The 25,985-nt window shown below is 40.0% G+C and overlaps 2 protein-coding genes across 4 annotated transcripts in view; one reads left to right on the top strand and one right to left on the bottom strand.

Moving 5' to 3' along the window:
* Positions 1 to 25,985, bottom strand: part of RIMKLB (ribosomal modification protein rimK like family member B) — a 130,643-nt gene that overhangs the window by 81,785 nt on the left and 22,873 nt on the right. The gene's annotated exons all lie outside the window — the stretch shown is intronic.
* MFAP5 (microfibril associated protein 5) lies at positions 366 to 14,808 on the top strand. Of its 2 annotated transcripts, none has more exons than XM_037167808.2 (10): positions 366 to 573; positions 1,093 to 1,152; positions 2,228 to 2,263; positions 6,931 to 6,969; positions 7,290 to 7,322; positions 7,782 to 7,817; positions 9,904 to 9,933; positions 10,897 to 10,984; positions 11,537 to 11,610; positions 12,873 to 14,808. In XM_037167808.2, the coding sequence occupies exons 2-10, from the start codon at positions 1,095 to 1,097 to the stop codon at positions 12,983 to 12,985; spliced, it is 507 nt and encodes a 168-aa protein (XP_037023703.2). In that variant the 5' UTR covers positions 366 to 573; positions 1,093 to 1,094; the 3' UTR covers positions 12,986 to 14,808. The 2 variants fall into 2 exon arrangements, with proteins under 2 accessions (XP_037023703.2, XP_037023702.2); XM_037167807.2 differs by having other exon boundaries at positions 10,888 to 10,984.

Raw genomic sequence — 25,985 nt, 5'->3', positions numbered from 1 at the left:
TGTCGAATAGAGGAATGTCCAAAAAGAACAAAGCAAGAAAGGAGGATGCAAAAATGATTCAAACAGGGAAAATCATCATAGATAGGAACAGATTCTGGTAATGTGCAATAAAATATTCCAAGGATGAGATAGAACCAATTAGGTAAGAAGAAACCCCAGGGAAGGGGGGTGAGAGTGAGGGGGCCAGATTGGGAGAGGGAAAATAAGCTCATGGAAGAAAGGCACACACGAACTTGGGCCAGCCCTTCTAAGGAACAGCAGTATCTCTCACCAATGTGGTCATAACCTTTGGAATGAGGGTGTGAGTGACTGCAAAGTCCCAACCCCCTTCTCATTTCAGCCTCATTGCACTCCTGTAGCCTGGCTCTCTCTCACTCTCTCGTTCCCTCCCTCTCTTGCTCTCTCTCTCTCACTCTCCCTCATCTCATTGTTTCAGGAGGCCAAAATTGAAGTCCTTCCCAGGGAGTGGCCCTGTTCATCTTATTCTCCAGCCAAAGTAGGAATAGCGTGAGAAGGGGAGAGACACAGTCAGCAGCCAAAGGACTCGGTGGAAAGAGCAGAGGACCATAGACAGTGAGTTGTTCGATTGTATAAAACTCTGAATAAACAGAGTGTGTGTATTTGTGTGTGTGCATGTGTGTGTATGTGTGTATGCATTGAAGGGTTGGAGGGGGGCAACGGGGAATGTCACTGAATTTAAAATTGAACAGATGCCCCAATTATTCATGAAATTCAAATGAAAGAAGACACAGAGATGAGCAGATGATATATACAAGTCATAGATATCAAAAGATAAGATCAGACCCTAGGGGTGAAAGAAACCACAGGGTAGGGGCAAGTATGGACCATTTAGAACATAAAATTTCTCCTGACTTGATAGAAAAGAGTAATGGGAGAGAGAATGGTAAGTGATCAAAGAATGGGATTTAAATTGAGAACTCAATGTTGGGGAAGAGATAAGAGAGAAACAATTTGAATCATATGGGGGACCAGGAAAGCTCCTGGGAGGATAAAGAGACATCCTTCCCTAGAACTAAGATGCTGATGTGTCTCTGAGCATTACAGTGTCTACTCTTCCCACCGCCCTGTTAGATATGCCGCTCTTGGGACCCAAGGTGCTGCTGTTTCTCACCGCACTCATCATTCCCTCGGGTGAGTCCCTACCTTTATTCTTTTCTTCTTGAAATGCTAACTCCTCAGCAATACGTGTGTCTGGAGGCATGTGTTAGAGAGTGGAATGAAAGGAGGTTGAGGGAACTGGGAGAGAAGTGTTTGCTCTTGAGTTCCAGAATTGCTGTGAAAGGGAAGAAAGGAATAGATTTTGTGTTAAAGAAAAAAGGGCAGAGATATGGCAAGAGATGACCTCGGACTTGGGAAAAGACATCCCGAGAGTTATGAAACTAAAGGGAAATGAAGATGCTCACAAATGCATGTTAACCAAAAGAAAGTCACATACATAAATACCCAAGTAAACAAATACCAAAGGAAAAAGAAGCTAATAACATAAATGCATGCACACACGTATAGAGACGACCTGACAAGAAACTAGACCAAATTTAAACCCTGTAGAAAAACAGTAACATGTAATACACACTGGCACCAGTGTACACACATATGTTCACATGCATACCAGTAATGTATGCCAAATCTATACACGAAAGGGAAATTATCTTCACAGATTTCACAGAAGTTAGTTGAAAGATTAGCCATAGAAAATGAACATTGGATTTTTTTTTTTAAATCCTACTCTATTTGATTCTCTTATTCTCCCAGATAGAGACTGTGAGAAAGCAATTGTTTTGCCTTGCTCAGTAGTACAGCTAGTGGGATGGCTGTGGGGACAGAGGACAGGCCACACGAGAAAGCCTGCAGGCCCTCTCTGTGGAACAGGCCCTCATTCCTTCTGGTGGGAATGAGAGCAAGAAGGCACGCTGAGTGAGGGAACGACAGAGCGGGGGTTCTCAGGAATTCATTGTCTTTCTTGAGTTTTTCCACGTTTGTGTGAAGCACTAACTCCAGAATGACTTTTTTTATTGAATCACATAAAAAGATAAAGCAGGATGGGAGTAAAAGACAGAAAACTATACTTGAACAACAATTAAATAATTTTTTTAAAAAAAGATAAAGCACAACCATTTCCCCATCATGTTCTGGTTTATCTCATAAAAGCTTTTTGGAGCATAGAGCTGGAATCACTCACATCTCTTTTCTCCCTCCTTTGGTACAGACTGGACACCTCTAGGAGTCAGTGGTCAAGGAGAAGGTAGGTGAACCCTTGGACCTGGGCTTATCAGGGTTATATAAATGCATGGCCAGTAATACAAACAGAGATATTTGTCAAGGTGTGGGAAATAGGATCTAATTCACTAGTCTCCACAATCCTATTATCCCATTCATAAAACCTTCTTAACTTTTTTTTTAATCTACTGAAATACGTTTCCCAAGACCTCCTCTATGCCCACCTCTTACTTCTGCTTTCCTCTACACACCACTTATCTTGCTCCAAAAAGGCCCACCAATCCTAACAGAAAGCATTTGCCTATCCACGTAACAGTGGAGAAACTGAAATGCAAAGACAGGATGAGATGTCATCTTAATACTACTGCGAAACTGTGGCACAATTGGACAGAACCCCAAAGTTTTTGCTTCCAAAGGATCCCTTCCGTCAGCTTAACCAAGGGAACTCCAATCAGCATCTCCACTCTGCCTCCAGATGTTCAACATATTGTATGTTTCCCTGTATAATGTGTCCCATGTATAACACGCACCCATGTTTTTGTGCACGTTATACATGGGAATTATTGTGCCCATTATTATACCCATGGTATGTAATCATTACACCCATGTATAGTGCACACCCTACAGCAATTATAATTTATCTCTTACTTTTCTCAATCCTTGTGAGCACAACAGTATGTAACCCATTAATAGGTCATAAAATCAAATTAGTGGATCCCAACTGGTATTTTTAAAAAGAATTAGCATAGATTAAAATAAAAATAGAGTACACGCAAGTCCATCACAAGAGTAAAGTATTATCTTTAAATTTATTTCAGTTTCTGTACGCACTGAAGCATGACATAATTTTTTATATCATGTGAGTTCTGGGACAGAAGATAAAAATATGGAAATAAAAATGTTTTTTCTCTGTTGTGAGTGAATAGGTCAGAGTCCCTAAATTTCTGAACCTAGGTCATCAGATTTCAGCGCCAGCAAAACCAAACATCTGAATTCATTTCTCTGGGCTGGGTAAGGTCCAGTCCTATTTTATGACTTGGTGATGCTTTTCTATCAGAAATATTATAACATAAGATGAAAATGTCTCCTTAAGTTTTCTTTTCAGAGGACATAAATTCTAGACAAGTTATTTATATAGTGGAAGCTCATGGAAAAGGTGGGTAAATGAGGAATATGGGCAAGGTGGGTAAGCTGATAGATATTCAGAAAAGCAGTACTGGGTCCTGAAATCCTGAGACAGCTGGGACACATGCTCAACCCCTTTGCTCTGCCCTGCTGTTTCTGTGAGTGGCTGGCCTGGAATGTGGCTAGAGAAAAAGGGAACCGGGGCCAGGCTGGACTACATCCCGAGAGGCTCCACTCCCCTCTCAGTCTCTGGAATGATTCAGGTCAGTGGTTTTTTAAATATCCTGTGGGATTGAAAGAGACCTGGATTCCTTTCACCAAAAGTCACCCTGAAAAAAGAAAGTTTATACTGAGTGTTAAAGACAAAAATGCTCTATTGTCAGATCAAATTATTTTTCTGTCTGGAATTTCTTTTAAAAAGGATGAGGTAAGCAGTTAGCAAGAAAGGGGGGTGAGGGAGGTGAATTTCTTCATAATGTTTTGTGTTTTGCCTCTACCACAATGATCAATAACTCTGACGTGCTTTATTAAAATGCTATTCTCACCAAATTTAAATTTGACATTTAGACTGAGGTTAAAAAAGAGGTCAAACCAAACTATGTGAATTTGCTGACCTCTAGTGGGAAAGATAGTTATATGACTATAAGCTTCCTACAGTAAAGGATCATTATAGATGGAATATTTGCTATTTGGGGGTTTTTTAGTATATTTTATTGAATATGCTAAAACAGTTGTCCCACTTATTTTTCCCTTCCCTTTATCCCCCTCTGCCAGGTACCTTCATTTTCTCCAGTATCACCTCCCTCCCTGCCCTTAGTTCATGTCCATAGGTAATACATACAAGTTCTTTGGCTTCTCCATTTCCCATATTGTCCTTAACTTCCCCCTATTTTGTACCTATCATTTATGCTTCTTATTCCCTGTACTTTTTCCTCCACTCTCCCCCCTCCAACTCTGCACTGATAACCTTCCATGTGATCTCCATTTCTGTGATCTGTTCCTGTTGTAGCTGTTTGCTGTTTGTTTTTGGTTTTAATTTTTTTAACTTCAGTTGTTGAGAGTTGTGAGTTTGTTGTCATTTTACTGTTCATAGTTTTGATCATCCTCTTTTTCTCAGATAATTCCCTTTAATGTTTCATATAAAAGGGCTTGGTGATGATAACTCCTTTAACTTGACCTTATCTGGGAAGCACTTTATCTGCCCTACTATTCTAAATGATAGCTTTGCTGGATAGAATAATCTTGTAAGTAGGTTCTTGCCTTTCATGAGTTTGAATACTTCTTTCCAGCCCCTTCTTGCCTGTAATGTTTCTTTTGAGAAATCAGCTGATAGTCTTATGGAAACTCCTTTGTGGGTAACTCTCTTTTCTCTTGCTGCTTTTAAGATTTTCTTCTTATCTTTAATCTTGAGTAATTTAATTATTATGTGTCTTGGTGTGTTCTTCTTTGAATCCAACTTCTTTGGGACTCTCTGAGCTTCCTAGACTTCCTGGAAGTCTATTTCCTTTACCAGATTGGGGAAGTTCTCCTTCATTATGTTTTCAAATAAGTTTACAATTTCTTGCTCTTCCTCTTCTTATTCTGGCACCCCTATGATTCAGATGTTTGAACATTTAAGTTGTCCTAGAAGTTCCTAAGCCTCTCCTCATTTTTTTGAATTCTTGTTTTTTCATTCTGTTCTGGTTGAATGTTTATTCCTTCCTTTTGTATCAGACCATCAATTTGAGTCCAGCTTCCTTCCCTTCACTGTTGGTTCCCGGTATGTTTTTCTTTATTTAATTTTGTATAGTCTTCACATCTTCCTTTATTTTGCACCCATACTCAATAATTTCTGTAAGCATCCTAATTACCATTGTTTTGAATTCTGTATCTGATAGGTTGGCTATCCCCTTGCCACTTAGTTTTTTCCTGGAGTTTTGGTCTGTTCTTTCATTTGGGTCATATTTCTTTGTCTTAGTGCACTTGTTATGTTTTAAGGGGAGGAGTCTTAGGATTTGGCAGGTTGGGGCAACCCAATTTGCTTCATCATGGTGCTAGATGTGAAGGAGGGGTCAGAGAGAACACAATGCTGTTCACTGGGCTCTTGCCCTGCTTTCGGTCGCTTCCTCTGCTTCCCACAAGCAAATTGTGTACTTTCAGGAGCAGCCCTGGTGCTTATTCCCAGGCAGGTGGGCTTGTGTACATTCTAACACGCCATGGGCCCCTCCAGTAGACTCTCCTGTGAGATCGACAGTTTCTTCCACCACTAAAACCCTCTTGGGGATTTTTACAGCCAAAGTCTTTGAGGCTTTATTTCCCTATGCTGGAACCCTGGGTCATGCAGCATGTTTCGCTCCTCAGTTGTTCCTTCTGGTTTATTGGCACATGAATGTGGGACATGCCCGGTCCACCAGCCGCTGCCTTACCCGCCCAGTCTGCAAACTGTTGCCTCGCCCTGTGTCCTCTCTGTCTCAGCTGCCATCTCCACCCCTCCTACCAGTCTGGATAAGTGTTTCTTCTTTAAATCCTTGGTTGTCACACTTTCATACAGTTTGATTTTGTGGCTGTTTTTGTTGTTTTTTGTTTTTTAATTGGTTGTTATCCTTCTTTTGGTTGTATGAGGAAGCAAAGTTTATCTACCTACCCCTCCATCTTGGCCAGAAGCCCATATTTGCTATTTCAATGTTAACTCTGCTTTGTTATTTTGATTTTTCAATTCAAATGAAGTTGCTCTAGGAAGTGCTATTATTTACAGTTTTAGACACCATTTTCTTAGTTTATCCCAATATATTCCACCTTAAGTCCTGGACTATTTTTTACTCCTCTCCTCCTGCCTTTGATTTCCAAAATCAATTAATTGCAAGGCATTATCTACTAACACACACATTTTCCCTCCCCTCTCTTCACCTTGCTTCTCACTGAGCATCATAAAATTACCAACATCACCTTTTATGAACACTCTTGTACATGAGCATATCATTAGACTAATATCCAATTACATCAAAATTTTAAATATCAAAATCAATGTCTTAGGTAAAGATAATTTTCATTTTGAGTAAGCATAGCAAAGGGTCATCAATCCATTGTAATTATTAACAAGTTCTATGATCTTGGGTAAATTATTTATTCTTCTGGTGCTCAGTTTTATCATCTGTAAAAACTGGGATTTAAATAGTGCCTGGCACATAGTTAACTCAGATTAGCCAAATATTTTATCATCTGTTAGGACAATAAAATAATGTAAGTTTTTCCCACCATCTAATGCTGAATCAAAGTCTAATTGAGAAAGGGGTGCCTGTGAAGAATTATCTGATGGGCAAGTAGTTTAGTTTATTCATTCCTCTAAAAAGACAAAGGAAAAAAGTTATTCTAAGCCAAGGACTGCATGGGTATACTCATGGCAGTAGGAAACTATGACATTTGTTTGAGCTACAGAGGAAAGGACTTGGGCTGGAAAACAAACAAAGAAAAACAATTGTGGGATACTTTGTGTTGGCCACTGTGCAAGACAATTTCAGTCACTGGGAGTGTGAGGGTGGGCAGGGTAAAGAGAGTGCTCAGAAAATGTTTTCTCATTTTTTTATTTAGTGACTCAAGTGACTCAAGAAACATTCACAGAAGATCCTAGTAAGCTTCCCCTTTAATTTCTTTGCTTTCTTACTGGGGATAGGAGGAATGATGATGATACAAAGAATAATGAAGACTAGAAAAGAGGTTGGTGGGCACCCTGAGCCATGCAGAGCTTATTGTTTATCTTAGATGCCTACCGACACTGTAAACATGTCCAATCTTTTTATCTCCTCCATTTCCTTCTGTGAGTCCTTTATATTTGCCCCCTCAATCCACATTCTTTCACCTCAATCTTTTTTGCCTACTTAGATCATCATCCCTTATCCTGCTTCCCTTTCTACCTGCATTTTTTTATTCTCTGTGTTGTATCTTTGTAGATCTGGTCAATGAACCCACTACAGATGAAACAGGTAAGTTTTACTAGTTCTTTGAAAATGGCATGATTCTCAATATTCACTCCAATACTTGAATTAATCCTATTTTTTTGTGTGCCAAAACCCAGGAATGAACCATAATCCAATATTTTTATCTCTGACAAAGGCATAGAGGGATGGTGGGCATGTTGCTGAGCGACAGTCAGGTAAAAGGAAGAGTGGTCCCTAGTCTTATAAAAGGAGGAAACAAAGTGGATTAATAGCTAAAGTGAGGCATGAATGATAGAAGCTCCCAAAAATTAGTATAATGTCAATAAAACAAATATTCTGCAAAAAAAATCACAATTACTTCAATTACCTCATTGGATAGAATACGCAAAGCCAGTTATAGCCTTGACCTTGCCCTAATATCTCCATTCTCCTTTTTTTTTTATTCTGCCTCCCCCCTTGACAATTCAAAACCCTTCTTACACCTGCTGTTTTGTGCCTTTTCAGTTCTGGCTGATATCGGGCCTTCCACAGATGACCTGGGTGAGTTCAGAGCTGCAATCCCAGGGCCACCAGGGCCATTCTGGGCTTTCCCCAGAGCTCATTATGGAAGGCAGTACAGCTGGTGAAGGATCCTAAATAGACAGGGTTATGGTTTCTGTAGCACTTCCTTCCAACAGTTCAATTTAAATTAATTACATTTTTGATGCCCTAACAAGCAGACACTGTGCTACATGTTGGATCTACAAAACCCCAACATGTGATCTTTTATAGTTTCTAAGACTAGTAAAGGCAAGACAGATAAACAAAGAAATATATGGAGAGATAAAGAAAAACTTTCTAGAAGTAATGGTTGAACTGAATTTTGAAAGAAAAACTGGAGCAAGCCGGGCAATCATGGAGGGGATTTGTATTCCAACCAAAGGTAATAGCTGTTCAAACACATGAAAGCAAAACAGAGCTTGGCATATCAGGGAAACCGAGTGTTTTGAATGGTCCGGGTCAAAACCACAAGGAAAAGCGGTAGGACATGAGTGAAGAAGATAGAAACTAGTAGGTTTTGCTACTTAGGTGCCAGGGATACGAGTGAACAAAACTAGTTTTCTTCTACTAGGTATTTTTAGTGAAATAGACAAGATAAACAAATGAGCAACTATAATAAACAAGCACACAAATATAAAAGACTCCTTAACTACATTCCATGCTGGAAGTTAGGCAAGACTTTTCTAGAGGGCAATTTGACTAAATTGCTTCTGGAAAGACAAGTAGAAGTGAATCAAGTGAATACAGGGGAGAAGAGCAGAGCTTTTCAGTGAAGAAAATAATGTGGGCAAAGGCATAGGTTGGGAATGAAAACCAGAGTATAATATATGCAAAGGAAGTTTCCAATCAGGTTTGCGAATTGGAAAACTGATGAGGATGACATTGCACTAGTCCCAATAAAAGATGGTGGCCTGAAAGAAGGTAGAGGTAGTGAGAATTGAATGTGAGCTGTAAGAAAAAAAGAGATTTCCCTGGCTGGTGTGGTTCAGTGGATTGAGTGCCAGCCTGTGAACCAAAAGCTTGCCAGTTCAATTCCCTGTCAGGGCACATGCCCGAGTTGCAGGCCCACTCATGTGAGAGGCAACAGATTGATATTTCTCTCACACATCGCTGTTTCTCTCCCCCCTCCCCGGAAAATAAGTAAATAAAATCTTTAAAAGAGAAGAGACTGTTGAGATAATATTCAGATTTCTGTTAAGTAAGTGGTGGCTATTGGGTGGATGGTAGTACCATTTACAAAGAACAATTTGAATTGGTAAAGGGAAAAATAAAGTCAGTTTGAGATTATGTTTGATCTGAAGGATCTTTGAAAAATCCATGAACTCTTTTATAACATGGCAGCTGGATTTGTAGGTTTGGAGCTTAGAAGAGAGATTTGGGCTAGAATAGAAGTATAAATTTGAGAATTCTCTGCACATAAACTTGCAATTGGAACCACGGGATAGATGGGATCACCTAGCCCACTTCCTGTAGTATCCTATTAGAAACTCTTCCCATCACATTTTTACAGGTAACTCCCATAGTTAGTCTATTCCCTCCAGATTCCTCTTGCTCTTTGATTTGTTCTCCATTCTACAAAGTAGGCCCACATGTAACCGGCCCCTAGGTTAGGTTTGGCTATGGCTATGGCCCTTGCTGTTCTTTACTGAATAAATTTCACTGAAGAGCACACAACAGTGTATCTGATTTACGGAGAAGAAAATTTCTTTTTTGAAGAAGAGCTTCTATAGGACAAAAACCTTTTGTCTTTTTAGCTCCAGGACAAGGCTCTTCTGAGCATAAGGCTCTTTGCCTGAGTCCCTATTGAATTTGTTTATTGTCAACAACACAAAGATACTCTCAATATAATACATTTGTCAAGTGTCTAGGAGAGGAGAGAAAGATAGAATCATATTTTTCATCCTAACTTCTAAATCTCTTCAATTGTGTGAACCAAAATAAACCGTTATGGATTTTCTTTTAGAAGTTGCTAAAAAGTTATTAACTCTTCTGTTTTCTTATCTGCATGGGTGACCCATATGGGTCTCAACTGCAGAGTGGTGACTTCTAGAACTAATAATAACTGAGTGAAATTTTTTCCTTCCAGCCTCACCCAATGATAAAATTAACATCACAGGTATGATTGTCTTTTGCATGTCTTTTTTCTAAATGGTTTTTTCTTATTCCTCAGGGTTCCTTACCTTCCTGTTCTTCGGAGGGTACATCATCTAGTTTACTTCCCGTTTTTCTCAAAGAATACTTTTAGTATCCTTTATTCTTCTCCTCTACCTCTACCTTTGCATTTTGATATGAGGTCCTGTCCTAAAAGTCATGGTCAAAAGATTGGACCACTGTTGGCGTGATCCTAAAACAACCCTTTGGACTTTATTTGGTTAGGGCATTGGGAACTGACTGCAAAGATTCAATATTACTGTGGACATCAAGGCTAAAGTTGCTCTCTCTAATGTACTCTAATTCTGATGTGCAGCTAGGGTTAAAAAATAGTTATCTGTCTTAGAATTCTGGCTCTTCAGAAAAGGATTATTAGCATTTTGGTTTGATATTTCACCTGGATAACCTAGAAGGACTTTTACCTAGAAGAGCCCTCAGAGATTATTTTAGGTACTTCTACTTACAGGTAGGGAAGCACCTAAATTTCATTTTAATAAATTTCCTATTACTCTGCTTTGGTGACCAGGAAGGAAATACCCCAACTTACGATTCTCTGTAGAGACTACCGTATTTTTAGGACTGTAAGACACACCAGACCATAAGGCACACCTAGGTTTTAGAGAAGGAAAATAGAAAAAAAAAATTTTTGAAGCAAAAAATGTGGTAAAATATTTAATAACCTGTTACCCCGCTCCACTGGAACCCTGCCCTCCCCTCCCCAGTGAACCAGGTAAACTACATTCAGACTATAAGACACACCCCTTTTTTTCCTCCCGGATTGGGGGGAATGTGTCTTGTAGACAAAAAAATATGGTACTCTGTATGTTTTTCGCGCTTTATCTGTCCTCCTCCATCCCTTTAATCCTTTGTATTTTTCTCGTTTGTTATGCCTCTCCCTATTTTTTTTTCGTGTGCTGAGCTCCTCCAGAGTGCCGGGATGAGAAATTTGCTTGCACGAGACTCTACTCTGTGCATCGGCCAGTCAAGCAATGCGTTCATCAGTTATGCTTTACCAGGTAAGAGACCCCAGAATACCAAGAGAGCGTCTTCCATGACAGTGTTTTCATATTGGCAATTATTCAATGAGTAGCCACTACAGAATTTCAGTCTTTTACAGTGACTATTCATTACAGAGGGGCGGAAGATTTTAGCATAACCCTCCTAGCTATTCCTGAAGGCACCACACAGAACCTGGACCTGGGTTGAGGTATACAGAGAACAGGCTGACTAACAAGTCCAGGTGCTAGAGGGCAAATTAAAAAAGGGCTGGAGGAAGGACAGTCATGAGAGAAACACAAATACATTGAACTTGTTACCTCATAGAAAAAAAAAAGGCTGAAATGAAAGATCCAAGTCTGAAGGTAGAAAATAGTGGGGAAGAGAAAGTATGAAGCTTGTGCAAGGTGTCACTAAGAAGAGTAATACCATTTTCTGAAATAATTAGGACATTCAGATAAAGAAGAGTGGGGAATACAGGAATTGAAGAGGCATCCTAGGCCTAGGCTATTTCCTCTTCTCAACGCTTTTTTCTGTCTCCTTTCTTAACCATGACATTGGGACTATGGCAGTTTACGACGCATGTACATCATCAACAATGAGATCTGCTCCCGTCTTGTCTGTAAAGAACATGAAGCTATGAAAGGTAAGACGATGTCTGCATTTTTAATGGAGGGAGGGACAGTTATGAGAGAGTTAAATAAGGACACAATGTTAGTGGATCCAAAGTCTGGCTTTGGAGGAGGGCTTTTGGCCACCCGTTTAACTTCCACCAGTCCCTGCTCCACCAAGTTACCACAAAGAAGTAATCCAAGTAAAGCAGCACGTTAATATAGAAACAAAACCCTACGAAAAGTACTCCCAGATCTTTTTCCAATTAGACTGTAACTCCCAATCTCTCCTGGACCTAGACAGAGGTTTCTGAAGCTCTGGTTGCTTTGAAGATCATTCACTGGGGTTCCAGGTAAAGAGGGTAAGTCAGCCATTGCAAATGATAGATTCTACTAGTCTGCAGCCATGTGCGTAACTTGAAAGAACAAACAAACAAGCAAAAACACATACTTCAATTAGAAATAGACCGAGCATTTGGAAACCGGCTATATTATAAACAACCCACCACTTCCAAAGTACCCTTTACATTGCTCATTGTGAAATTCTCAAGGTAGAGGGAGGTAGAGAGACTTTATAAAAACAAAAGGGTGAAAACTGTGTGACCATGTATTGTGGGAACAAAAATACTTCTCACCTTCCCCATTGCCTGCCCCCAAAGGTGGCTGTGGTTGGAGAGGGCACCACAGACAGGCTACTTCTGACTCAGCAGCCCGCCTTGCACTGAGTTGCTGAGTAAGAGCTGTACTTAACTTCGCAGAAGGAAATTTGCTGCTTGTCCCCAATGGTTCTGTGCAAGACACCTGCAAGGGAAGCACCTTGAGATTGAGGATGAGTATTAGGGACTCTAAGCACTTTCAAGTGTCTCCAGGGACTTAGTCAAGTTAGCTATTTGCACAAGGTAAACACTTAAATATATAGTGATTGGACCTCATTTTTTGCTATTCAATAAGTCACCGAATAGAAAAGGTGTGAGCTGAATGTATAAAGGAAAGTAACATGGACTGACCACCTGTGCTAGGTACTTTGCATACATTGTTTCATTTCACTACAACTAAACTGATGAGGCAGGTATTTTAATACTTATTTTACAGGAAAGGATAGTGACGTTCAGAAAAGTTAAGAAACTTTCTAGTAAGTGGTAAATAACCCGTAGGTGGCAGGAGTGGGAGTCTAACTCAGATCTATTTCTCTCCACCCTTTTCACTTCGCAACACTGGAGTCTTCTCTTTCTCTTAAAATATGAGCCCTCAGGACCTTCCTGCATTCTCACCCCATCACCCTCTGATTCTTTTCTAGATGAGCTTTGCCGGCAGATGGCTGGTCTGCCCCCAAGGCGACTCCGGCGCTCCAACTACTTCCGACTTCCTCCCTGCGAGAATGTGAATCTGCAGAGACCCAGTGGTCTGTAATCATCAAGCAAGTGGAAAAAGAAAAACCGTGTGGGCGGGAAGAGAATGCTCTAGGAAGAGGGAACTCCCTGTCTAAACATTGTCAGCTAATCCAGTATTTTGCTTTTGCCCCTACTCCCCGATTTTTCACTGATTTTTAAATGAGATAAAAGAAACATTTATTTCATTTCTGGCACTCACAACACAAAGTCTATATTACTGCATGGTTTTACTGCTTCCCAATATCATAAACATAGTAGATAAGTGATGACCAGGTGGCTTATATATAAACATTCTATGTACAATCTCCAGGAAAAAGAAACTTAAGGTTGATAATATTTACTATTGAATCTATCTGAGCTAGCTGTTAGGGTGGAAGGAATTGTTACGGTCTATTTTGACCACAGAACTTCATGAACTTTCCTCTTAAGAATTACCAAAATTAACTCCCCATTTGTCTATAATGTTACAGTCCTTTTAAGCTATTTTTGCTGATTGTCATAATATTTGCCTGGCAAGTCCTCTTTATGAAAAACATCATGATAATTGTAGTCCTAAAAAATTCTCTGGAGCCATGAGTTGTATAATCCTACTAACAATATATAAAGACTCAAAATGTCTGCTGCTACACTCAGAGGCTGAAGCTAAACAGAGAGGAGTAGGCCAGATAAAGAACCTGGACTCATGATTCTTATTCAATTTTTTATGCAGTTGTCTAATCAGCAAGTCGGGCTGGGAAGTAAGTCTCATTTTCTTACTCATTTGTGGTAGTATTGGGGTTGGTGCACCTCCACAGTTAATTAGACAACTAATGTCAGACCATATCACTGGTCAAAGTATCTGAGTTATTCCTCTTTCTTCCATTCGCTCCACTTAATCAAACTCCTTAGAGATTATTATGCAAACAGATTCTGGAATAGCCTGATTTGGGGCCTAAGAAAGCCATTCCGACCTGAACTTTAAGACACAGGCATAAAGTTTACCTAATAGTTTGTAAAAAAAAAAAGTGAATGAAACAGTATTCAGACAACGCACGGTCTTATCCTGGGTCTAGCTATAACCAGTTCGCCTCAGATTGGTCATGTTCCCTCATTAGGCCCTGGTTTAATTTCCCCATCTTTAACATGAGAAAGTTTAATTTTCACTAGTTGTAAGATTTCTTTAATTCTATGATTCTCAAGATTTAAATGCATTGTTCATATTTCTTGAAACCTAGAGATGCAGTCTGATCCACAACAAACACGTCTACTTTACAAGGGGGAAAATATCCTACATTAAATGGATAGTGGTCCACAATATAATAGGACAAGACCCCAGTATATGTGGCAAACCATGTAGTGTGGACCTTTCATCTGAATAACTCAGTAACTGTCCTAAAAAGCCAATGAAATTCAAGTAGAAACTAGGGGACTTTGAGACAACCAGTTACATACAACAGAATGCCATTTGGTAGGGAGTGAATTTTTTTCCCATTGCTGGGAAAACTACCCAATTGAGGATTGGATTCTTGCTGTTAAGAAGCAATTTAGCTTAATGGGATTTGCACAACTGGTTTTAAAAAATGTTAGAAAAAGCCCCAAAGCATGTAATCCCTGCTCCCCAGCCTCTAGAAGTGAATGTACTCATATATAGACAGATATGTTAAATGCACATTGTAGCCACTGTAGAGAAATCTCAAAGACACAGTTTCCAAGAATCATGTCAGAATATTCTCATGACCTTGACCCTTGTACTGTATATTGAACCAGAGGTAGCATTCCCACCAGAAAGCTCCTCAATCCCAGTATTATGTATATTGCAAATTAAACATTAAAAAAATTTTTTTGGTAATTTCCTTCTCAGAAGAGAGAAGTATTGTGTCTGGTTATTTCTTTTTCTATTCTGTGTTTGGAAAGAACCTCTGAATTCATGCTTTTGTCCCACTCTGAAAACTAAATATCAATATTGTTCAAATTTCTCTATTCCACTATTCTCTATTGTATCCTTCTTCACTCCAGCTTTCCAAATTTATTTACCCTCCTCCAGATATGGCCCTTCCTCAGTTCACCAAAAGATTCTTTTTCTTTTCTGCCCCCTTCAGAACCAATTGTCTTGCAAGGTGAAGTTTCATGTTTATTTTCACTTCTCTTTTGCATGATCAAATCCCTGTATTTTGCCATTTCTCAGTGTCCTTATGTTCTCTACCTGTTTTACTCTTCTTGACATGTAAACCAACATTTCTAACTCACCTCCCAGCCTTTCTTTCCTCATCCTTATGAAGTCCTATTTTCCCTTACAGCTTTACCCTGAGGTTAAGGTTTAAGGGGCTGTTTTGGTCCTAGTTCTTTCCCTCTGTATTTCTCCTCCCCATTGGCAGAATTCTGTTCACCTCCATTTCATTTTTTTTTTTTTTTTACCCTTGACCCACTTCAGGTCCCTGATGTTCTAGTTTTCTTTCCTTGTTCCTGCCACAAAAACATGAAAAGATTTGAAAACCTTTTACTCTTTAAGTTATTAATACTATGCCTTTCCTGGTGAATGCAAATAACAACATCTGAAGCAAGAACCTTATATTTTGATGAGAAGGGATTACTTGAATCAAAGCTATGAATCTTTCATTTGAAATGAAAAGATCTGGTTAAAAGTTAGGCCTTTTCAGGGATCAAATGCCTTCCGGGCACCTTGATGAGATAGCAGGCCTATCTGCCCACTCATAAGGTGTACCCTTCCCTTCCCAAATTGAGCTGATCCGGCTCTGAGCCTTGCTTTTTCCATATTTCACACTCATGATTGAATAAAACTCTTCTCCTTGAATGAACAAGTTCTGGAAATGTAAGTGTGCACTGTGCTTTCTAAATATAGTTCCATGCACTTTCTCTGAGTATTGTTTTGACTTGCAGGTGGAAGGTGCAAACCCCAGCTGGTCTCCTCACTTCTGGGCCTTACTTTTGATAACATCAAGCAGTATATATTCCTAGCCACAAGCTCCGCCCTCCTCTGCTTCAGAGTGCTGTGGCAGAAGTTGATTGTTTAACCAATACTTTACACCTGGTCAGAAGGTGCAAGCAACTTGTAACGTCTAAGCTTCCCCCTTTCCTTTTGTACTGAAGCAGCTATGACACAGTGAAGAAAGAAATCTGAGGAGAAACAGAAAAGAAGCTACCAGCACACCAGACAAGAGGGATAAGGAGATGGAAGAGAAATGACAGGTCGATATCAGGGCAGGCGAACCAGGAAGCTAGAAGATGGGAATTCACAAACCCACGTGGAAGAAGGGAATTTGGAAAGTATGGGGAAGCGATCCCAAGAGATCTGGAACCTTACAGGGTAGGATGGGAGGGTATCAGAAGCACAGTGGAAGAGAGGCAGGATTGACCTTACAGTTCTGTAAACCCAGGGAGGCGAAGACTTGGTTGAAAATACAACATGCCCATGAAAACTGAAGTCCTCGCCCTGACTGGTGTGGCCCAGGGGATTGGGCAGTCTCTCTCAAACCAGAACATCGCTGGCTCAATTCCCAGTCAGGGCACATGCCTGGGTTGTAGGCACCCCTGGCTGAGGGTGTACAAGAGGCAACCAATGGATGTTTCTCTCCCTTTTCTTTCTCCCTGCCTTCCCCTTCCTCTAAAAATAAATTGAAATCTCCTTTAAAAAACGAAATCCTTGTATCTTTTAGTATTTTCACCAAACATCAGCGAAAGTGCCTCGTTGAGTTTCTCTGTGGTGGAGGAACAGGTGGCCACAGGTTCTTTTTTTTTTAAAGCTACTCAAGCAAAGTCAGAAGCATCAGTCAAATGACAACTTCTGGGCAGAACCTAAGTTGGAAAAAGCAAGATTCATATAAATAGAGGTGCAAAGCCCATATCTTCCTGTTGACAAATCAAGCTTCACTTCACTTCAAACCCTCAAATTAAAAAAAAAGTTGATAATGGCTTTTTTTCAATTTGTCCAATCACTTTCAATAAGGTTCTAGTATTTTCCTTACCAAGGGGTCCTACATCTTTTTTCTCTCTCTAGTGGGGTTTTTTTCTTTTCTTTTCCTTTGTTTTGTATGTTTACTTAGCCATACATCTATACTTTGTAGCTTTATGGAGTACTTTATTAAATTTATGAAAGGATCTATAAAGATTGAATTCAGAATGATCTCATAAATTTGTGTGAGATTCACCTCCTCCCCTGAATCCCTAATGAAAAGTAATAGATGAGATTTGAGCAAGTGTGCGAAAATGTTATAATGGAAAACAATCTGAATTGTATTTAAGGGGTTGATGGCCGCTGAGGTATCAGCTGCATCATTATATACTGTCTACTAACATGTTGTTCTGTCCCAAATGGTCAAACCCAGGAGTTACAAAAAAGATAAATTAGAACTGCACAGAAAAACACTGCTACCATTTGTATAAAATCACACCCGCATCTGTATCCACCCGTTCTCGAAAATGGATGAGACTTTGGAGTTAAGCTCATTTGTGTCATTACTTTGATACAAACAAGTTTATGAAATATTTAATATTAACATCAAAATCAATAGGTGTTGAAAACAAATTACTACAAAAATGTTTACATAAAATCATGAATGACGGCTGCTTACTTGGTTAAGAGAAACCAACTTCTTTGCTACAAAATAATCTCTAACTTCATAAAGTGAAGCAAATATGCTCTTTTATGTTGCTATTATCTTAGAGAAACTGAGACTGAAAGATCTGACATAGGGTAGTAATTGATCAATGTACAGTAATTCATAAATTATTAATTTAATTTATAATTAAAATACAATTCATAAGAATTACTACATGTTCTAATAATAGAGCAGGAATAATTTCTTTCTTGCCACATAGAAATTAAAAAATACATCATTTATGCACATAACTCCTAGATCTCCAATCAACATTGTTTTAGGTGTAATAAAATGTATATTTATGTGATCCTGTTCATCTTCATATAAAACAGTGGGGGTTTCTCTCAGGGCCAGTCCTGTTGTGTCACTTGCTAATTATGTGATATTAAGTGAGTAATTCACAACTATAAACTGTCAATACATCTGTGGTTCTTAGAATTAACAAGATCATATTTTCAAAGGTTTTGCACCTATACAATTTTATATTCAATAAAACGATAGACATTTTTTTCTACTTAAGCCTATTGATTTCTCCTTGGGTTTTTTTTTTTTTTCCATCCTTGCCCAAGGATATGTTCTTATTGATTTTTTTTTTTTTGAGAGAGATAGAGGGAGAGAAAAATCAATTGGTTGTCTCCCATATGTACCCTGACCAGGACTCAAACCCAGAACTAAACCTAGATAGGTGCCCTGACTGGGAATTGAACCCACACCCCTTTTGGTGTGTGGCATGATGCTCCCACGACTGAGTCACCTGGCCAGGGCTTTCCCTGACTGTTTGACTGCCTGGCTGGTAGTGAGTAGGCAGTACCATGCAGCAGGTGGGCCGAACCATGAATACTAGTTTCATTACAGTTCAAGCTTTCTAATTTAAATTTAATGTTTTGCAGCATCCAAAATCTTTTTTAACAGAGCAAGATCCAGGTTTAGTTTTTGTAGGTGTCGACCTCTGGTGTGCTTGAACTTGAAAGCTTTGCATGGCAGATAGGGTTTAGTCCCTTGATGTCTCTGGATTAATCAGAAATTCTTTTTTTTCTATTGAAGTGAAATTCACATGATATAAATTAATCATTTTAGAGTGTACAATTCAGTGACCTTTGACCCTACATGGTAGTATAACCACCACCTATATTTACTTCCAAAACGTTATCACCTGGAAGAAAAAACCCTATCACTCTCTATTCCCCCATCCCCCCAGTTTCTGAACAACATCAATCTGCTGTCTGCCTCTCTGGATTTACTATTCTGGATATTTCATATAAATGGAATCATAATGTGGCCTATTGTCTGCGATAATCCAGATTTTTAAGATTATCTGTATGGGGCACACATTACTAATTGCAGAGCATATCCAAGACAATGGTCTCAGTAGGGAGAACTTTGATTTTACTTCTCTTATGCGGTAGGCACACCTCCTTTAAGAAACCTGGGGATGAAGGTCTAAAGTAACCAAGGATGTATGGGAGGCAGGGCCATGTTGCATAAATTATCCGAAGTGCTGGGTGTACTAAATGAGTTTGTGGTGTTGTTGACTAATTGTGCCGAGGTGGTTGACTCTTCCGGTTCGCCTCTAGCAACAAAGTGAAGAGATCCTCCGATGGTACTTTTAGCCAATGTGTGGGTGGATAGGGGGAGGGGGAGAGATGTGGGCATCAGGGCCGAGGAAACCCCGCTGAATTACGTACTACAGAATCTGGAGCTGCTGATGTAGTCGGGCACTTCTTAACCATGGAGATTCCTTCTAAGAAGTGGGCTGTTTGGTGATTTCATAGCCTGCACATCATGTTACTATACAAAACATGTGAGATTAAATCAGGCACAAGAGCAAAATGATGCACTCAAGAAACTCAGTAAACACAAGACTGTATGAGGCTGCTGCCGTAATACGGCCTACGATTTACAGCAAACTTTTTTTATAAGTAGAAAAAGGACACTCTAAAATAATGATTAAAATGTAGTATAGTAAATACATAAGCCAGCGGCATAGTTGTTTATCATTATCAAGAGAACCGAGGAGGAAGCATTTGCCAATATGATGCCAGGACTTCCTACAGCAGGGGGTGTGTTAGGGATTGTTTAGGCAGAAATACTGTGTGAGACCTCAAAACCACTCACTTACCTTTTATTACTAATCAGAAAACTTTGAACCATGGGAACAGATAGCTTGGTGATCACAATTTATGTTTTTGAAATATCTGGTTTTCTAAATTAGCTATTGTTACTTATATTTTATCTTCTCTTTACTACCTTTGTGTGTGTGTGTATATATATATATATAAAATCATATATATATATATGATTTTCGGAGAGAGAGAAAGGGAGGGATGGAGAGGGAGAGAGAGAAAGAAACATCAATGTGAGAGACAATTCATTGCCTTCCATTTGCACCCAGCCCAGGGATTGAACCCACAACCTAGGTATGTGCCCTGACTGAGAATCCATCCCTCAACCTTTTGGCCACCTGGCTAGGGCTGTTAACATAATATTTTATACAATAGTTGTTCTTTATAGATTCCCTTCCATGCACTAAGCAACATGTAGAGCCACTTGTTTGCATTACTGTCAACAGTTCTGCAAAATAGTTGTTTCAACTCTCTAAACCTCAGTGCCTGAAAATTAGGATCATAATCCGTACCTGTTGGGCTTCAATGAGATAATATATGGAACATGCTTCGCACAGAACCTGGCATTAAGTAAGTGCACAATAAAGGTTAGCTGTCATTACTATTATTTGTTCAGATTTTACACAAGGGAAAAAGAAAACATGAGGTCTCAGCCAACACACTCAGAGACACTTTGGTGGAGATAGAACTCAAACCTTTATGTGCCTGATTACAAAACTGCGCTTTTCCCACCACCCTCTACTATATCTTGTATGTGCATGATCAATGAAGCTTCTTTAGTTAATTTTCCAATCAAAAATAACGTTCTTTTTTAGTCCTTCCTCATCCCTAGGCTTTTGATGAATGCTTGCTTAGCTGCTCTCTCAACCTCAATAAGCCCTAGCAGCTGCATAGCAGAAGTTCAGTGAGTAATTCCTGTATAGGTTTAAAGGCCTGTCCCTCAACTTCTTCATACCCCAGAGAAATAAAGTAATATGCCTGGCAGTGAATTGAGAAAAACAAAAATAAGGAAAAGCAGAAGTTGAAGCACTCCAAAAATCACACTTTTACCCACAAAGACCCCTTTTTGGGGGCTCTTTCAAAAACAACAAAGTATCACATTGAACAATCTACCTGGTGTCCAAAAATAGTGCTTGGGGAACCACTGTCTGAGCACCTCGACCTTCAGACGCAGGAATGCAGACCATGGAGGAGCCCCGGGGGACCTTCTGGACTCACATGCTGGCCACACTGAAACCTCACCTGTGCTGCTCCCGGCAAAGATTAGCAGTGGTGAGGTCCAGGTGTCCAAGACTTACCTCAGCCACTAGAGGCACAATTTCCAAGTCATGTTGTTTTTGTCAAAAATAAACTAACCAGAGTGTCCTGGGGTTTTCCAAGAGAAGTTGGTAAAGGGAGAGGACAGTTAGTGAGAAAAATAACTTTTAAAAATAGCTGAATGAAACCCCACAAAATTGGGTTTTTTAATCTCACTAACTCTAGGAATGAAAAATGCTATTGTAATTATTTTAAAAAATGTACTTTTCCATTCTTTAAAAGAAGGACGGTGAACAAGGAATCCAGCTTTTAGAGAAATAAAGATATTTTCTTATGCTGGAGAGATCACACCTCTTTAATAACATTTTTTACAGCCATTATGCAAGCTACTTAACTCTCAATTTTGCTAGAAAGTTTTCTTTAAGAAGCTCGCGTGAAATGTGAATAACACCTCAATTTTATCATCATCATTGTTTTCATGAGCCAATCACTCAAGCCAGACTGTGCTACTCATGGCTATAAAACATAAAACACATGTCCAGACAGTCCTGCCCTAGCTCCTGTTTTTCCCGTCACCTGGAGAAAAGGTGAAAACTGTTAGCAAGCACATCCCAAACATCCCAGTTACCTCACTCTCGGTCCCACACAGCGGCTAAGCAGATCCTGGGAATGTCTGAACGAGGAAAGAATTCTTTCCCCATGTCATGGTTTCCTAAGTTAAAGGGCCCGAGTCTCTCTGTCTTCAAAGACTGTCCCCCAGGAACGCTCTACTCAGTACTTTTACTTATTAAAATTGTGTCCACCTTTCCAGGTCTCAATCAAACAGTGATTCTCTTCTTCCTCTGAACTTATGACCCTAAGTGCTTATGTCCTGTTACCGGAATTACAGCAGACAGGAGGAGACAGCTGTTTGGGATGCTTTGGCGAAGACTCCCAATGTTGCCCTGTCAAACTGTGAAGTAAGAAATGCTTGCCTTAGCTGGTGTGGCTCAGTGGATTCAGTGCCGGCTTGCGAACCAAGGGGTCCCTGATTCAATTCCCAGTCAGAGCACATGCTTCCATTGCAGACCAGGTCCCCAGTGGGGGACACGTGAGTGGCAACCCCACATCAATGATTATCTCCCTGTCTGTCTCCTTCCCTTCCCCTCTCTAAAAATAAATAAAATCTTTAATAAAGAAGAAGATATGCTTGAGTAGCTGAGGATATAATCCCAAACAACCCATGTTAGACTGAAATCACGCTGCGACCCACGTTTCATCTTCAACATTTACATGTGCAACATTAGCTACCACCCTTGCGGGCCTGCCAGGTATGGGCTTACTCTGCATATAGCGGAGAGTTCAACTTGTTGAGATGTTTCATGTTGTGAGGCATTGTATCTTTTACATGGGAGAGGAAAATGGAGAAAGGCTATAAGCTTAAGGAAAACTAATGTGCATATTTTCTTCTATTCTAAATATTTTATGTTTAAAATTACTTTTTATTGATATTGGAGAGCAAAAAGGGGAGAGAGAGAGAAACAGTGATTTGTTTTTCCACTTATTTATGCATTCATTGGTTGATTCTTGTATGTAGCCTAATTGGGGATCCAATCTGCAACTTGGGCGCATCAGGACAGCGCTCTAACCAACTGAGCTACCTGGCCAGGGCTACTCTAAATATTTTTTAAATAAAAAATATTGGTTTTTAATGTTCACACAACTTTTATGTTCTAGGGGAGTATACAAGTATCCTGGTTCTCACCTCTCCCTGGTCTATTGCTATGCACTTTGGTTTGGGCCTCTCTCCAGACATGTATGTCCTATTTAAAGAAGACTAGAGCTAGATGAATACTAAGGTTCCTTCTACTCTGAGATGCTATGATTCTGTAATTTTCAGGTTTCTCTTTTATTAACATTTAATTATTTCATATGTCATTTAAGTATTGTCTTTTTTAAAAGATTCTGTTTATTTTCAGAGATTGAAGAAGGGAAGGAGAAGGAGAGGGAGGAAAACATCATTGTGCAAGAGATACATCGGTTGGCTGCCTCTAACGTGCCTCCAACCAGGAACCTGGCCCACAACCCAGGCATGTGCCCTGACTGGGAATCGAACCTTTTGGTTCACAGGCCAGCACTCAATCCACTGAGCCACACCAGCCAGGACAGTATTGTCTATTTTTAAAGCTTTTAACAAAATTATAAATTCCTTGAAGAACTATAATGTACATCATTGCTCCCCTTCAAAGCTTAGCCTTATGCTTCTTCATAGTAGACCTTCAATAAACAATAAATGAATGAATTTCAGTTTTCCAGGGTGGTGCTCATACTCATCCTATGTTCTAAACCCCCTTCTTGGGTAGAACCAAGCTAGGTAATAGCACAGAAGGGGAAAGTAATAAGTCACAAGATGGGAGGCAAGCACATTATGATAGGAACTGCTCTGCTAACCAGAGTACCAATCCTGAGCAAAATCCTCCCACCTCTTCCTGTGAGGGGTTGATTATCTAGAGTGTGAGAATGCCAACACAGCAAGCACTTCCACGCTGGTCTTGAGAACTGAAATCTTACTCAGGACCATGGAAGTGGAACCATAAGAGTGGCAGGACAGAGAACAAAAATGGTTTTATCTGTGCAGACCCTGGCTCAGACCCAGATAGGAGCCCTGAGAAATGGAACTCCCATAGAAGAAGCTCAGGTTCACAAGCCTAAGGGATCACAGGCTGCTGAGGACAGTGCACTTGAGCCAGCGCACTCAAGCCCTGGGAGCTCAAAAGGACAAGGAGGATGATGCTAGTGCCACTATCTTGTTAGTACCCTCCCAACAGGAGAGCTGGAAGCAGTGACGAAACCCAGTAATCCCACCAGCCTCTAGTCTGCTTGGACCACTGGGGGCTGACAGTGAGCTCTAAGAAGAAGACCCAAGGTTCGCAGGGTAGAAACTTTGTTTCCCACCATAGCCCCAGTGCCCAGCACCACAGCTGACACATAACAGGTGCTCTGTAAATCGTTCTCAAATAAAATGAACAAACACCATAAGGCTGGCTAATGGCACTGGAGAGAGCGAGCTCAGGGAAGAGCTCTCCCTCAGTAGGCAGGGGAACCCAAACTTCAAAAGAGTCTTTTATTAAAACTGGGTGACATCGATAAGGAGACAATACAAAAAAATTTTGATCCATGAAAAAAACATAATTCAGCCTTGGCTGGTGTAGCTCAGTGGATTGAGCGCGGGCCTGTAAACCAAACAACTGTGGTTCGATTCCCAGTCAGGGCACATGCCTGGGTTGCAGGCCAGTTCCCAGAAGGGGACGCACGAGAGGCAACCATACATTGATGTTTCTCTCCCTCTCTCCTTCCCTTCCCCTCTAAAAATAAATAAAATCTTTTTTAAAAACACAGTTCAGTTAGTAAAGAGTTCTTTAACAAAGAAAAACAAAGTGGTGCTCATAAATTACTTTTAAAAAGCACTTTTTGAATTGCTCCTAAGGGAGCAGAACATCAAAATAAAGGCAACAGAATTTTTTGCTTTCCAGAATCTTCATTTTCAAACTGAATTGGAGAGAACCTTCTTTATGTTGTCATACACTAAAAGGTAAGATTTAAAAAAACAAGGAGATACTATACAAGAATGTATGCAGAGTATTTCATGTTGTTTAGCTTTTCCCAACACCCTATCAACTCTACTTCATAAAATGGCATAAATAAGTATCCACAGATAAATTCTGCTTCAGAAACCAGTTTGAGAAATTGCCTCAATAGGTACCTTTCTACATTCTCTCCCATGCTGCCTGGCTCACAAACTCATCATCGAACTGAAAGAAGGAGAAAACATTCCAGCTAAAAAGGTGGCCAACAGGTACTCTTTTGACAAAATGAAGAGCTCAAAGTCCATGTTTCCATTAGATTTAGATTTAATTACTAGCTAGGCCAACTGTCTAAATTTGTTACATGGCAGAAAAGTTACATCCTGCATATGCCATTTATTGAGTGTGCCTGACATACGCCGTGTGGAGAGCAGACTGCAACCAGAAAAGCGTGGAAGCGGAGTGCAGAGGGGAGGCTAACTGCGCTAATTCAAGTTGCTTGGACCTGGAGGTGGTGAAAAGTGGTCCAGTTCTGGAATTTACTTTGTAAGCAGAGTTAACAGGATTTGCTAATGGATTGGGCAAGGGATGTAAAAGGAAGAGAGCAGTCAAGGAAGACGGCCAAGTTGGTCTGAGCAATAGGAAGAATGACAATGCCATTGGGGGAGAGAAGGTGGCAAGAGGAGCAGGTTACATGTTGGGAAAGAGGACAGTGGACACAATTCCATCATGTAGTAGGTGTTAAGTTTCTGTTGAATGAGTAAATAAAATGCCTATGGACTGAAGTAGGAGGGCAAAGCAAAATCTGTAACAAACCACTTTGAATAAGGGCAAGAACCTAAGGCCTCTTATTTGAAAAGCCCAACCTATTTTCCAAGTTCAATGTAGTCATTTAGATCCTGATTCTGCCTGATGCTATAAACTTTTTTTAATTGTCTGGGATGCTTCTGCTTCTGACTTCAAATTAATATATGGCTTTCATGGAAAGATGGCTTATGCAAAAATTACTCTTTGGTGTAGTTATCCAGTCTTCTGGCAATTCTTATAATATAATCAGAAAAAAAAATTGTGGTTTGGGAGGCAAAATTTCTATATCCTAAGTCCCATGTAACTGAGTGAGTTTACTTGCTCAGCCACAAAGCAGGAACTGTTAGCATGGGTCTCTTTTGGGATTCAGCGATACTGTCTAATTAAATGAGGAAATAGATGTTTTCAGCTCACAGAACACAAGATGCTATTTAAATGAGCATTATTATTATCATGCTTTTAAAGTGACCATAACTGCAATGTACAAACTGTCTATCCTACTGTCTCCTGATCCATGTTACCCGTGGAGCATGGACTGAAGTCTCAGAGAGGCAGCCTGAAAGAAGCCTATACATTAAGCAGAGTGGCCTTTAAATCATCTTACCCATGTGACTCTGCCTATGACAACCCACCCCTCTTCACTGAGCCCAAACAGGAGGAAGGCCTTTGGGGGA

Source organism: Artibeus jamaicensis, unplaced genomic scaffold (genome assembly GCF_021234435.1).
Source record: "Artibeus jamaicensis isolate MK-2021 breed Jamaican fruit bat unplaced genomic scaffold, CSHL_Jam_final contig_233, whole genome shotgun sequence".
NCBI classification, from domain to species: Eukaryota; Metazoa; Chordata; class Mammalia; order Chiroptera; family Phyllostomidae; genus Artibeus; species Artibeus jamaicensis.
The sequence above is the reverse complement of the archived record's forward strand: the minus strand, read 5'-3'. Positions and strand labels throughout refer to the sequence as shown.

Bases quoted from the DNA above. Each gene is read 5' to 3' on its own strand.
- MFAP5 (XM_037167807.2), top strand. From the start codon at position 1,095: ATGCCGCTCTTGGGACCCAAGGTGCTGCTGTTTCTCACCGCACTCATC. The intron at 2,264-6,930 runs GTAGGTGAACCC...TTTTTTATTTAG, and splicing joins AGTCAGTGGTCAAGGAGAAG to TGACTCAAGTGACTCAAGAA. The intron at 10,985-11,536 runs GTAAGAGACCCC...GGACTATGGCAG, and splicing joins CATCAGTTATGCTTTACCAG to TTTACGACGCATGTACATCA.